Genomic DNA, 12,958 nt, shown 5'->3' with positions numbered 1-12,958 from the left:
CGAAATCATCCGCCAAATCCGTAGAGTTGGCATCCTGGATTCAAGCTCGTTTATAGAGATTTCGCAAGGTCGCCAATATTACAACCGAGAACTTTAACCTGTATGATGTGGTACAAGCTGCAGTCCATCTCGAATAGATGAGTCCCCGTCTTGTTTACTAGAACGTCAATGAAGGACGGTGAACAAACTAAGGTCCAAGGACCACGAGTGGGAAAGATCTCACTTGCATGTTTGTGGCCGCAAGAGTAAACTCACAAGCACCACACCATGACGCGAAGATGAGGAACACTTCCTTTCTACTGCTACGATATCGCAAAAAGTACAACGCCACTTATATGAATTGTAAACTAGAGTTTGTATAAGAAGCAAATTCTAAAGGAAATCAAAATATGATTTGATTTGGTGGTTCTCTTTTAATCGATCCAAGGAAGAACATAACACTACAAGTATTACCGAGGGCCACGTGTATTTGATAGAGAGGAAATTGTTCTCTTTGCCCGCAAGTATAGGAGTTTTACCAGCCGTATGGGGAAGCCACTACTAGTCACTCCAGAACACACGCGTTTGTGCATAAATACTTGGGATTGGTTTTTGGCTCAAACATTAAGATGGAGCTAGCAAGTGGGATCATACAATTTTCTTAAACCAATACCAATCTGAAATTGGGGTACACGTGGATATCTATGAGGTTTGCGGGTGGATTTATAACCTTTCTTCATATATGCTAATGTGTTATCGGTTTTTATAGAAGGGAATGCAACTGTTGGTGACTTCGTTATGTTAGCTAGCGGTTGGAAGCTATTGGAACCGTATGAAGCGTGACGCTCAATTTGTGATCGTCACACTAAAAATTTAAAAGAAAAGTTTTGTTGGATATCGACCACCCAAGAAAGAACTGCAAAGGTCCTGTCAAAGAAGGATTCAATCGGGTCGTGGTATATTGTTTATCCTGCAGAAGATGACTTGGCAACGTTTACACATATGTCAAGGAGGCTCTGTAAGGAAGTTAGTGATGTTAGAAAGGTTGATGCTGCTCTCGTAATGTAGATATACAAGAATGCATTGAGTTACAACGTGCTTCGAATTTATATCTCCTAATAGTTCAACTGGGAAAGAAAAGAAAGCAAAGTTAACACGTACGTCGAAAGGGTCTGGAATCGAGGTACACGCTACACCAAGATAATATTTCGATGACGATTCCGAAAAGAAAAATCATGATGGACCCAGAAATAGAGATGGCAACGGAGAAGATACCCAATTATAAGCCCGGAATCATCTAGCAAGTAAGGAACGGATATAATAGATCTGTTTCCTGTTTCATCTGGGGGCGTCTTTGCTATTTGAAAATATCTCTACGGATAATGGGGGCGGCTAAACTGTCTCCATACACGCAATTAAAGTCAACTTGTTTAAAGAAGTCGAACAATAGAAGACATGTTTTTCAGTATCTCTTGAATTGAGGGCGGCTAAGGTTGAACGAACGAACGCCTGGGGAGTAAAGAGAAAGACAAAAACGAAGTATTTTGATTGTTAAGGAAACAACTACAATGTCTTTCTAATAAAGAGAAAGGCGAAAGAAAAATGTTTCAATACAATTAAGCCGAAGCTAAAATGGATCAAAAGGAGCGAAAGGAAAATATTAGAGAGCGTATGGATACGTAAAGCCTCAATGCCGGTACGTGGTAAATTTATATATAGTACATTATTGGTACTTTGGACATGTTTCCAGTGTGCTAGGTACTTGGAGTATGTGGGTGCATGGAAATTTTAAGTATAATTCCTATATTTAGAAATATTGACATAAAACCGAGCGCACTCCGAAAAGTTAGCTACGCTAAATTCGTGGCAAGATGATCGTAAAAGTAACGGGTCATCGTAGGCACGCTGCGACGGACAGTCGGAATTATATTTTGACGAGTTTGAAGTTTTAAGAGAGATCAAACTCTTAATTCCCATGGGGATTGAACTTCTGCCAGCTATGAGAACACAGCGTAAAGTAATTGAGCTGGAGTAATCATAGGAAAACAGAAGTTGAGATCGATAGGAACTAGTTTCCTAGTTCCACAAGGAATCGATTCTACAGTTTTATGCGGATTTGGACTCTTGATAAGCGATGATGGTCAGTGGCTAAGAACGGTAGGATTTAGTTCCTGTGGAGGAGGAGAGTCGAACGGTGTTGCACACGGCAAAGATCTGGCATAGTTTCATGTGACCTCAAAAGCCATGCGCTAATGCTATCTCAGTCCGGCCGTTAAAGGAAGGTGAAGGCGCGAGATAAGGTCATGAATGAACGTGTATGGGCTGCATATTTTGGATGGGCAATGAAATTTGGATTTATGGATTCATTACGTGGATTTGTGACACCAAACGACTGTTAGGATTACAAATAAAGGCATTCTTGGATGAATATGAACTTGACAAGCTGCATACTTAAGAAGAGGAATTTCAGGTATGTATTACGTTCTTTGAGATTATGAGTTAGCATGTGTATATCTTACAGGAAAGTCACGCCGGACATGCATTAGACTGTGCCATGATACATTCGTACATTCATGCAAACAACGCCGTTGCATGTAGCCTTAATCTTCTTAACTCTTCGACAAGTAGAGAGTTAACAAGGGGGCGATGTTTGTACCCTATTTAAATAGGGTACGTGCGTATCACTCGAGGCTTATAATGGAAGCCTAAGTCCGATTTATTATGGAACCGGTGGGTTTGTCATGGAAACCCACAAGGCTTATTATGAAAGTCTGGATTTGGTTTATTATGGAAACCGGTGGGTTTATTATGGGAACCCACTTGGATTAATATGGAAGCCCAATTCGATTTATGATACAAACCCACTTGGCTTATTATTGAAGCCCAAAAGTCCATGGGTAATAAGATCTTAATAAAAAAAGGTTAAGATTTCCATGGGATAATTATTATAGATAATTATTAATATTATTTAAGATAATTGCAAAATCCTAACAGAAAGAGGATAATTATCTTAAGTGGTTATAATTATTATTCAAGATACTAATTATTTAAGATAAATAAGGATTATGATAAGTACTAGATAGAATAACAAATTTTATCATGAATCTGGTTGTTATTTGGGATTTATACAGATGGGGGAAGTTATTTGGATAACTATTAAACCCTAAAGCTACATCTACTTTCTGCCTTTATATAGAGGCTAAATCTCAACTCAAAAGGTACATAATTCTATTCTTTTAACCACAACACACTTTCATAGAACATCCTCTGACTTTAGCATCGGAGTGTTTTGCAGGTACCCCACCTCTTTGCAACAATCTTTGGAGATTTATCATCAACTGTAGCGATTGGATCAACTCACACGCATCTCGAAGATTGTTGGAGTGATCAATTTTTGCACCAACAAGCAGTACTAGTGATATTACCATCAATATTGTTAATTTGATTACTTCTATGATGTAAATATGAAGATTTGAATAAAGGATCACGGGGTAAGTTAGACCATTGTTTGCATACGCACCTGATTTGGTTCAAACTCTTATCATCGGATACTCGCGTGAGTATGTTGTAGAATGTGATATCATGAAGGAGATGAGCAGCTGCAGGATGGCCGTCAACACCATTGTTGTGTCGTTCCATGGCGATGATTTTCATTGATTAGGGTTTCATAAGAGAATTCTTTCTCTAATAAAACTTGATTCCCAAGAATCGGTGGAAAAAGTTTTCGGTTGCAAACCAAGCATGCATGACCTAAATATAAGCTTGCCGGCACCTAGGGATGTTTCTTAGACTATGGTCACCTTTTATGCCAGGTAGTTAGGTCCATCTGAGAAAGCCTTGTCTTACTCGTCCAAATTTGAGAGTGCGTCTACTAGAAGATGAATGTAGGAATTACTGTTTAGTCCAATTTTTCATGACCCAGTTAATGGCTAGTCCACCCGTGAAAAACATTTTCTCCCTAGTCCAAAAACATGTTTTTGGACTAGATTATTTACTCTCTAGTCCAAAAACTTCGTGGAGATTATAAAGTGTATTTTCTAAATACCTAAAACACCCTTCCAGATCTAATTAGTATCAACACATGTAAATGTTACTAGTAGTATGTTACTACATACTAGTAATATCAATACAGTGATACTACACATTGATATGTACTATACTAGTAGTAACAAAAATATCTTACTAATTTGTTACTAGTAAATTAGGTAACTACTTTACTATACTAGTTACTACTAATATACTATACTAGTAACTAGTATACTAGTAGTATATTAGTAACTAGTACTAGTAGCAATACATAACAATTTTTTGATATGTAGTATCAATACATAACATACTACATATCAATATATAGTATCAATATATAACATACTATTTATCAATATATAACATACTACATATTGATATGTAGTATCAATATATAACATACTATTTATCAATATGTAGGATTATGATAAGTACTAGATAGAATACCAAATTTTATCATGAATCTGGTTGTTATTTGGGATTTATACAGATGTGGGAAGTTATTTGGATAACTATTAAACCCTAAAGCTACATCTACTTTCTGCCTTTATATAGAGGCTAAATCTCACCTCAAAAGGTACATAATTCTATTCTTTTAACCACAACACACTTGCATAGAACATCCTATGACTTTAGCATCGGAGTGTTTTTCAGGTACCCCACCTCTTTGCAACAATCTTTGGAGATTTATCATCAACTTTAGCGATTGGATCAACTCACACGCATCTCGAAGATTGTTGGAGTGATCAATTTTTGCACCAACAAGCAGTACTAGTGATATTACCATCAATATTGTTAATTTGATTACTTCTATGATGTAAATATGAAGATTTGAATAAAGGATCACGGGGTAAGTTAGACCATTGTTTGCATATGCACCTGATTTGGTTCAAACTCTTATCATCGGATACTCGCGTGAGTATGTTGTAGAATGTGATATCATGAAGGAGATGAGAAGCTGCAGGATGGCCGTCAACACCATTGTTGTGTCGTTCCATGGCGATGATTTTCATTGATTAGGGTTTCATAAGAGAATTCTTTCTCTAATAAAACTTGATTCCCAAGAATCGGTGGAAAAAGTTATCGGTTGCAAACCAAGCATGCATGACCTAAATATAAGCTTGCCGGCACCTAGGGATGTTTCTTAGACTATGGTCACCTTTTATGCCAGGTAGTTAGGTCCATCTGAGAAAGCCTTGTCTTACTCGTCCAAATTTGAGAGTGCGTCTACTAGAAGATGAATGTAGGAATTACTGTTTAGTCCAATTTTTCATGACCCAGTTAATGGCTAGTCCACCCGTGAAAAATATTTTCTCCCTAGTCCAAAAACATGTTTTTGGACTAGATTATTTACTCTCTAGTCCAAAAACTTCGTGGAGATTATAAAGTGTATTTTCTAAATACCTAAAACACCCTTCCAGATCTAATTAGTATCAACACATGTAAATGTTACTAGTAGTATGTTACTACATAATAGTAATACCAATACGGTGATACTACATATTGATATGTACTATACTAGTAGTAACAAAAATATCTTACTAATTTGTTACTAGTAAATTAGATAACTACTTTACTATACTAGTTACTACTAATATACTATACTAGTAACTAGTATACTAGTAGTATATTAGTAACTAGTACTAGTAGCAATACATAACAATTTTTTGATATGTAGTATCAATACATAACATACTACATATCAATATATAGTATCAATATATAACATACTACATATTGATATGTAGTATCAATATATAACATGCTATTTATCAATATGTAGGATTATGATAATTACTAGATAGAATACCAAATTTTATCATGAATCTGGTTGTTATTTGGGATTTATACAGATGTGGGAAGTTATTTGGATAACTATTAAACCCTAAAGATACATCTACTTTCTGTCTTTATATAGAGGCTAAATCTTAACTCAAAAGGTACATAATTCTATTCTTTTCACCAAAACACACTTGCATAGAACATCCGCTGACTTTAGCATCGGAGTGTTTTTCAGGTACCCCACCTCTTTGCAACAATTCTTTGGAGATTTATCATCAACGGTAGCGATTGGATCAACTCACACGCATCTCGAAGATTGTTGGAGTGATCAATTTTTGCACCAACAAGCAGTACTAGTGATATTACCATCAATATTGTTAATTTGATCACTTCTATGATATAAATATGAAGATTTTAATAAAGGATCACGGGGTAAGTTAGACCATTGTTTGCATACGCACCTGATTTGGTTCAAACTCTTATCATCGGATACTCGCGTGAGTATGTTGTAGAATGTGATATCGTGAAGGAGATGAGAAGCTGCAGGATGGCTGTCAACACCATTATTGTGTCGTTCCATGGCGATGATTTTCATTGATTAGGGTTTCATAAGAGAATTCTTTCTCTAATAAAACTTGATTCCCAAGAATCGGTGGAAAAAGTTGCCGGTTGCAAACCAAGCATGCATGACCTAAATATAAGCTTGCCGGCGGCTAGGGATGTTTCTTAGACTATGGTCACCTTTTATTCCAGGTAGTTAGGTCCATCTGAGAAATCCTTGTCTTACTCGTCCAAATTTGAGAGTGCGTTTACTAGAAGATGAATGTAGGAATTATTGTTTAATCCAATTTTTCATGACCCAGTTAATGGCTAGTCTACCCTGAAAAACATTTACTCCCTAGTCCAAAAACATGTTTTTGGACTAGATTATTTACTCTCTAGTCCAAAAATTTCGTGGAGATTATAAAATGTATTTCCTAAATAGCTAAAACACCCTTCCAGGTCTAATTAGTATCAACACATGTAAATGTTACTAGTAGTATGTTACTACATACTAGTAATATCAATACAATGATACTACATATTGATATGTACTATACTAGTAGTAACAAAAATATCTTACTAATTTGTTAGTGGTAAATTAGGTAACTACTTTACTATACTAGTTACTACTAATATACTATACTAGTAACTAGTATACTGATAGTAACTAGTACTAGTAGTATACTAGTAACTAGTACTAGTAGTAACATGTAGTATCAATACATAACAATTTTTTGATATGTAGTATCAATACATAACATACTACATATCAATATATGACATACTACATATGAATATGTAGTATCAATATATAACATATTACATATCAATATATAACATACTACATATTGATATGTAGTATCAATATATAACATACTATATATCAATATGTAGTATCAATACATAACATAACAATATTGAACATAACATATTGATACTACATATTAATATATGGTATCAATATATAACGCACTACATATTGATATGTAGTACCAATATTAATATGTAGTATCAATATATAACATATTACTACTAGTACTAGTTACTAGTAGTATACTGCATATTACTACTAGTATATTCAGGGCCGTAGCAAAGGTTTTAGAGGCCCTAGGCGAACTTGCTAAAATTGGGGCCTATATACAAAACAACAAAATTCAAGCTATTTGATATAACATAACACTGTCAAAGATAAAAAAAAAAGAGGCTAAAAACATAAAGCAAATACATTTATCTCATAATAAAAAATGATCTTCCCGCTTTTTCCAACGCGAAATCTTCAATTGTACTATCAAAATCAATGTCATCTAACATCTCGATCTCAATATATAGATAATATTGCTAACTCATTCAACCTTTCTTGTGACATCGTCGACCGAAGATAATTTTTGATTTACTTCAACTTCGAAAAACTTCGTTCGGCCGAGGCGACTGTAACTGGAATTGTTAATAAGATTCGGTATGCAATAAACACATTCGGGTAGCAACCTTCCGTATCCTTTAAGAAATTCAGTACATCAATTGCTTTACTGGTTTCAGCTGGAAAATAAGTTTTTATAACTTTCAATTCCGCATACAAGTCATGCCAATTAATATCTGAACTCATACCATGTTTTAGATGATTTTCAAGATTATACAAGAAGCCATTAAGATATCATCATCAAGAGAACGCAACTGATCAACATTATATAACAATCCAAAAATTTCTGCGAACTCTTGAAATTGTTTAAATCTACTATTGAGTGAAGATATAGCTTGATCTAATATGTAATTGAAATAATTAACTTCAAAGGAATCTTTACCTGATGGCGGTGCTTCTTCAGGTGCACTTTCATCATCAAACTGTCTTATTCTTTTAATTATGCGTTTTTCTGGAAAAATAGGTTCAATCCCCATTACTGCGGCGACCGTTGTAGCTTCAATCAACGAATTCTCAAATCCAGTCTTTCTATAGTTGTCAATGAAGGAAACAACATCTTTAATCGCATCACGGCAGTATCGAGATGCATATCCTTATTTTGAAGCAACTTACTAACTGAATTAACCACAAGCAATAGATGGTGCCAAACAACCTTCCCAATTATAATTTCAAAATTCTCAAATTCATACTCTAATGGTGAAAAAGCTTCAGCTTTTTTTTCGGCAGAAAACTTACTGGACTCTGACAAGTAAAGTAAAGCCTCTTGAATTTTGGGAGCTTGAAATCTTATTACTCTAATAGCCTCAATATGGATTTCCCATCGAGTATCTGACAATGCTTTAACTGTGAGACCACCAACCTTATCTCAATAAAGCTCAAAAAATTACCATTATGTGCTTCGCCAATCTTGTAGACATCTCCACGGAAATCCAAATTATTCTTGGCAAGAGTTTTAACAAGAGACACTATTCTTATCAAGACTTGCTTCCAATAATCCTTCTCTTTCTTGATCTGTTCCTGCATCTCCTTGTCTATGGTTACCTTCTTTAGCAATCTATTTTCCAATTCAACCCACTTAATAAGATTTATGATATGTCTTAAAGAAGTTTTATGACTACTATGTTTAGCAGTAATATTCTTCCAATCTTTAGAACCCTTTGTATCCAACTGAAACTTTTTCCCATCTTGTTTAAATAACTTGCAGCAAAAACAAAAAACTTTGTCCACTGTACTTGAATACACTAGCCATTTCCTGTCCCAACTTTCCCCATTCTCCATCTTCCGTATGTAGTGATCATCATTGTAGCATCTATTATATTTGTCAATAGGAAACCGAAAATTCTTATCTATTTCTCTTATTGGACCTTTCTTTACCAAAATATCTCTCAAACTTCGGTTAATATTGTTACGCCAATTTCCTGGATCATAGATATTCACTGGTCTATATTCTTCATGTTCAACTTCATTTTGTACAATCTCGTTTGTATCAGATGATGATAACTCTTCCCCGTTTGGATCTTCATCTGGCTGGATATCAATTGTATTTGGTGGTAACAATTCTTGCCCCATTGGTTCTTCATTCTTCCTATGTGCATTCTCATCATTCACCAACAAGTCACCATTTATTTCCTTCTTAGTAACCAAACTTTCTCATTCTTCATCACTGTCAGTCATTGCTTCTTCATGGATGTTATTATTTGAAACCAAATACTTATTCATTGCTCCTCGTAGAGAATTCTTAAGTTTTTCATCTCTTGCCTTTGCCTTTTTTTTAGCAGCACCACTCTTGCATTTTGTTCTTCTAAATTGACCCATGATTAGAATCAATGTTTGATCACTTCAAGTTCAAGAATCAAAAGATACAAAACCTGTTCACAAACATGCCAATTTTGTATCTCCATGTCAGTTAACTAGCAATTGAAATTTAACAATCACCATTTGACAACAAGAATAATTCAACAATCAACATAATCTAATTCAAAAGAGTAACCACCACTTGAGAAAATCTGAATCACTGAGTGAGCCTTAAAGGCTGATGCTAACTGAATTAAAAAAATCCAGAAAAAACCCAATGGAAACTGAATCAGAATTTGACAATAGATAAAATCAATTTTCCCCCAAGACCCTAAATTTCAATACTGTGAGCACTTTTCATATGTAATAACTAACGAATTCTTAAATAGGAAGTAGAAACAAGAGAAGATTAAGACTCTAAATTGATGGGACTTACTTGATTTCAGTAGTCTTCTTCTTATTTTTTGATTAAAGATCTGTTCGGAGGAAACCCTAGAACTTCCGTTAAGAGAGATAATAGGAAAGGAGAAAACAAGATGATGATGTACACGATAGACCATACCGATGCCTCCAAAGCTTATCAAAAAGGAATATTCTATGTTCCTCTAATCACCCATTGCCGACAAACAAAAAACAGGAAATCAATAAAAAAAACTGCGATGGCAATAGCTTTCCAAGGGTGTAGACATATACTATATACCACCAGACATATTATTTGGGAATTTTAGGGGACCTAGGAAGTTTCCTAGCTGGTCTATAGCCAGCGACGGTCCTGTATACTACATATTACTATTAGTATATTAGTTACTACTATACCACTAGTATATTAGTAGTTACTACTATACCACTACATATTTCATACTAGTATACTAATTACTATTAGTTATTACATATTACTATTAGTTATTACATACTACATATGTAGTAACATATATTTGTATTAATATACATAATATTATATGTTAGGATTAGTAAAGTAATTTTTTTTTTTTCAAAACTTTTTTGGATTAGCGAGTAAATATGTTTTCCAGCTGGACTAGCCATTAATTCAGATGGTTTACTGGACTAAATAAGAAAGTTCTCGAATCTGCTTATCTTAGCTAACCGGTTGACACTGGGGTGGATGAGCGCTTTCGTAAAATTTCCCTAGGGCTTTAAGCCCTAGCCCACCCATCCTCAAAAACAGCTAAAGAGAGATACCGACTTTAGGCTAAACTACAATGTGGTGATAAAGCAGAGAGTAGAAAAACGCACTTGTTAATCCGTGTATGGACCATTGAAGAATAGTGGAGGGCGCCGACATGGCAATATTTTTGATGTTTACTTCCCACATCCTTGTCGCTCATAAGTCGACAGGCACATTTCTTAGTGATTGTGGATGGAATTCGGTAATAGAGAGCTTGAGTCGAGGATTACCTATCATCGGATTTCCCTTACCATCAAAGCAATGTTATAATTGTAGAGGAAATGGGTGTTTGTGTGGAATTGGCTAGAGTAGATTGACCAGTAGTCAGTAAAAATGTGACAAGTAATGGATAATAGTACAGGAGAAGAAATGAGGAAGAATTCAATGGTGATTCAGGAGTATTGATTTTAGTATTTTCAGTCTTTAATTAGGGTTCTGTATATTTTGTATAAATTTCCACGGATTATGATTTTCTGCGTTCTCATTTGAATTATGGTTTTTCTAGTTAGTACTTATGGAGGCCAGGAAAAGACAAAAGACAGAAGGAATAATGATAGACCAAAAATTGAGAAAGACTTTTGTTTTGGTTCATCTATCGCGGTATCGGTAATTTCGTGACCAAATTTGAGAAACTTGGTTTGAAGTTTACAGATAAAAGTGATTTTCGTATAACAAGTTTATTTCTTTGGTGCTTTTTTCTTCATGTCATCTGAAGAGTGTTACGAGATACTATAGTATCTTTACATATCCTCTTCTTAACTGCATATATACTTAGTGTTATCATAATATTGTACGTATCCCTTGTACGTATCTTTTGTATATTTTGTTTCCTTTCTTTTCGTTGTAATCTCTGTATATGTACTACAGCTTTGCCAATCTAATATACACAATGCAATAGAGATTTCTCTCTCAATATGTTTAGTTTTCCTCTGATGCTCATGTTCTATCATGGCATCAGAGCTAGGTAAGATCTGATAGGCCACCTTCTGCTGCAAACAAACAATCTCCTTAAGCCAGCCAGGAATCTTTTACTCTTGTGTCTCAGCACCTTTTTATCTTTAGTTTTTAAACCCTAATACAATTTTTTTTTTCTCATCCTCCTGACAATCATGTCATGCGAAGATTTTCAGCATATTACTGCAAAACTAGATGGTACTAATTACACTCACTGGTTTTTCCTTATGAAAAGCTTTCTCAAAGGCAAAAGCATGTGGAAATACATAGATGGGACAGAAACAAAACCCAAAGAATCTACCTCTATCATCAAAGATAAGGGAACCGAAACATTAGCAAGTAGTCTTGAAACCTGGGAGACAAACAATCACAAGATCCCGACTTGGATTGGCAACACATTGATTACTTCAATAAGTATGCAACTTACAAGTTTTGAAGTTGCTAAAGATGCTTGGGACTTTTTCTCAAAAAGGTACACACAAATTAACTTTGCTCAAAGATACAAACTTGAACAAGATATTCGTTCTATGAAGCAACCATTAAATCAATCGATTTCTAACTTTCACTCTGAGATGTATGTGATTTGGAATCAACTTGCACTTATGGAGCCAAAATGGATAAATGATTTGGAAATATGGGAAAAATATAGAGAAGATACAAGACTGGTTAAACTCTTGATGGCCCTATGAGAAGAGTTTGAATCAGTCAGAGGTGTTATTCTTCATTGGTCACCTCTACCATCCGTAGAAATTGCTTTATCTGAGCTGATCACTGAAGAAACATGCAAACGGATCAAGCCAGAAATCTCAGGAGTATTTGCTATGCCTGCACCTCGTCCAAACTTCAACAATCAGAAGAATAGTTTTGCAACACACCGTGATTCTTCACAACCTGTTTGTCATAATTGCAAGAAAACTGGTCACATAGCAAGGAAATGCACTCTGCAACCTGTTGCAATACCGCAAGATACTCCTACCACACAGTGCAACTACTACAAAGAACTTGGACATTCTACCAGAAACCGTACATCTCCAACCTCCAGGAATATACGGAGATTAAATGCTAACGGTACAACCAGGTTTAATGGTTCAAGTAGATTCTCTGCTGCACCAGTTTCATATGCTGAAGCAATACCATTTGCACCATCTCAATCAATAGTTCCGTCTGATACATCATCACCTAGTCTTGCTGACATACAGGAGATGATTAAACAAGCTCTTTTAGTCAGTAACAATACTGCAGTTGCATCAGTCTTTTCTACTTCCTCAGGTATTTTC

The 12,958-nt window shown here is 35.2% G+C and overlaps 2 protein-coding genes across 4 annotated transcripts; one reads left to right on the top strand and one right to left on the bottom strand.

The window, feature by feature from the left end:
* Window positions 1–7,484: 7,484 nt before the first annotated feature.
* On the bottom strand, window positions 7,485–10,092 carry LOC113309498 (zinc finger MYM-type protein 5-like). Of its 3 annotated transcripts, none has more exons than XR_003340628.1 (3): window positions 9,978–10,092; window positions 8,130–9,615; window positions 7,485–7,866 (listed from the first exon to the last, which is right to left on the bottom strand). XR_003340628.1 is itself a non-coding variant. In XM_026557925.1 (2 exons), the coding sequence occupies exon 2, from the start codon at window positions 9,314–9,316 to the stop codon at window positions 8,537–8,539; it is 780 nt and encodes a 259-aa protein (XP_026413710.1). In that variant the 5' UTR covers window positions 9,317–9,615; window positions 9,978–10,092; the 3' UTR covers window positions 7,485–8,536. The 3 variants fall into 3 exon arrangements, 1 of the variants encoding a protein (XP_026413710.1); XR_003340629.1 differs by having other exon boundaries at window positions 7,485–7,764; XM_026557925.1 differs by having other exon boundaries at window positions 7,485–9,615.
* A 1,744-nt stretch (window positions 10,093–11,836) lies between these two features.
* On the top strand, window positions 11,837–12,370 carry LOC113311255. The gene has a single exon (XM_026560096.1). The coding sequence runs from the start codon at window positions 11,837–11,839 to the stop codon at window positions 12,368–12,370; it is 534 nt and encodes a 177-aa protein (XP_026415881.1).
* Window positions 12,371–12,958: the final 588 nt, after the last annotated feature.

This window comes from Papaver somniferum, chromosome 9, assembly GCF_003573695.1.
Source record: "Papaver somniferum cultivar HN1 chromosome 9, ASM357369v1, whole genome shotgun sequence".
Classification (NCBI taxonomy): domain Eukaryota; kingdom Viridiplantae; phylum Streptophyta; class Magnoliopsida; order Ranunculales; family Papaveraceae; genus Papaver; species Papaver somniferum.
Note: the sequence above shows the minus strand (reverse complement) of the source record. Positions and strands in the feature narration are given on the sequence as shown.

Bases quoted from the DNA above. Each gene is read 5' to 3' on its own strand.
- LOC113309498 (XM_026557925.1), bottom strand. From the start codon at position 9,316: ATGGGGCAAGAATTGTTACCACCAAATACAATTGATATCCAGCCAGAT.
- LOC113311255 (XM_026560096.1), top strand. From the start codon at position 11,837: ATGTCATGCGAAGATTTTCAGCATATTACTGCAAAACTAGATGGTACT.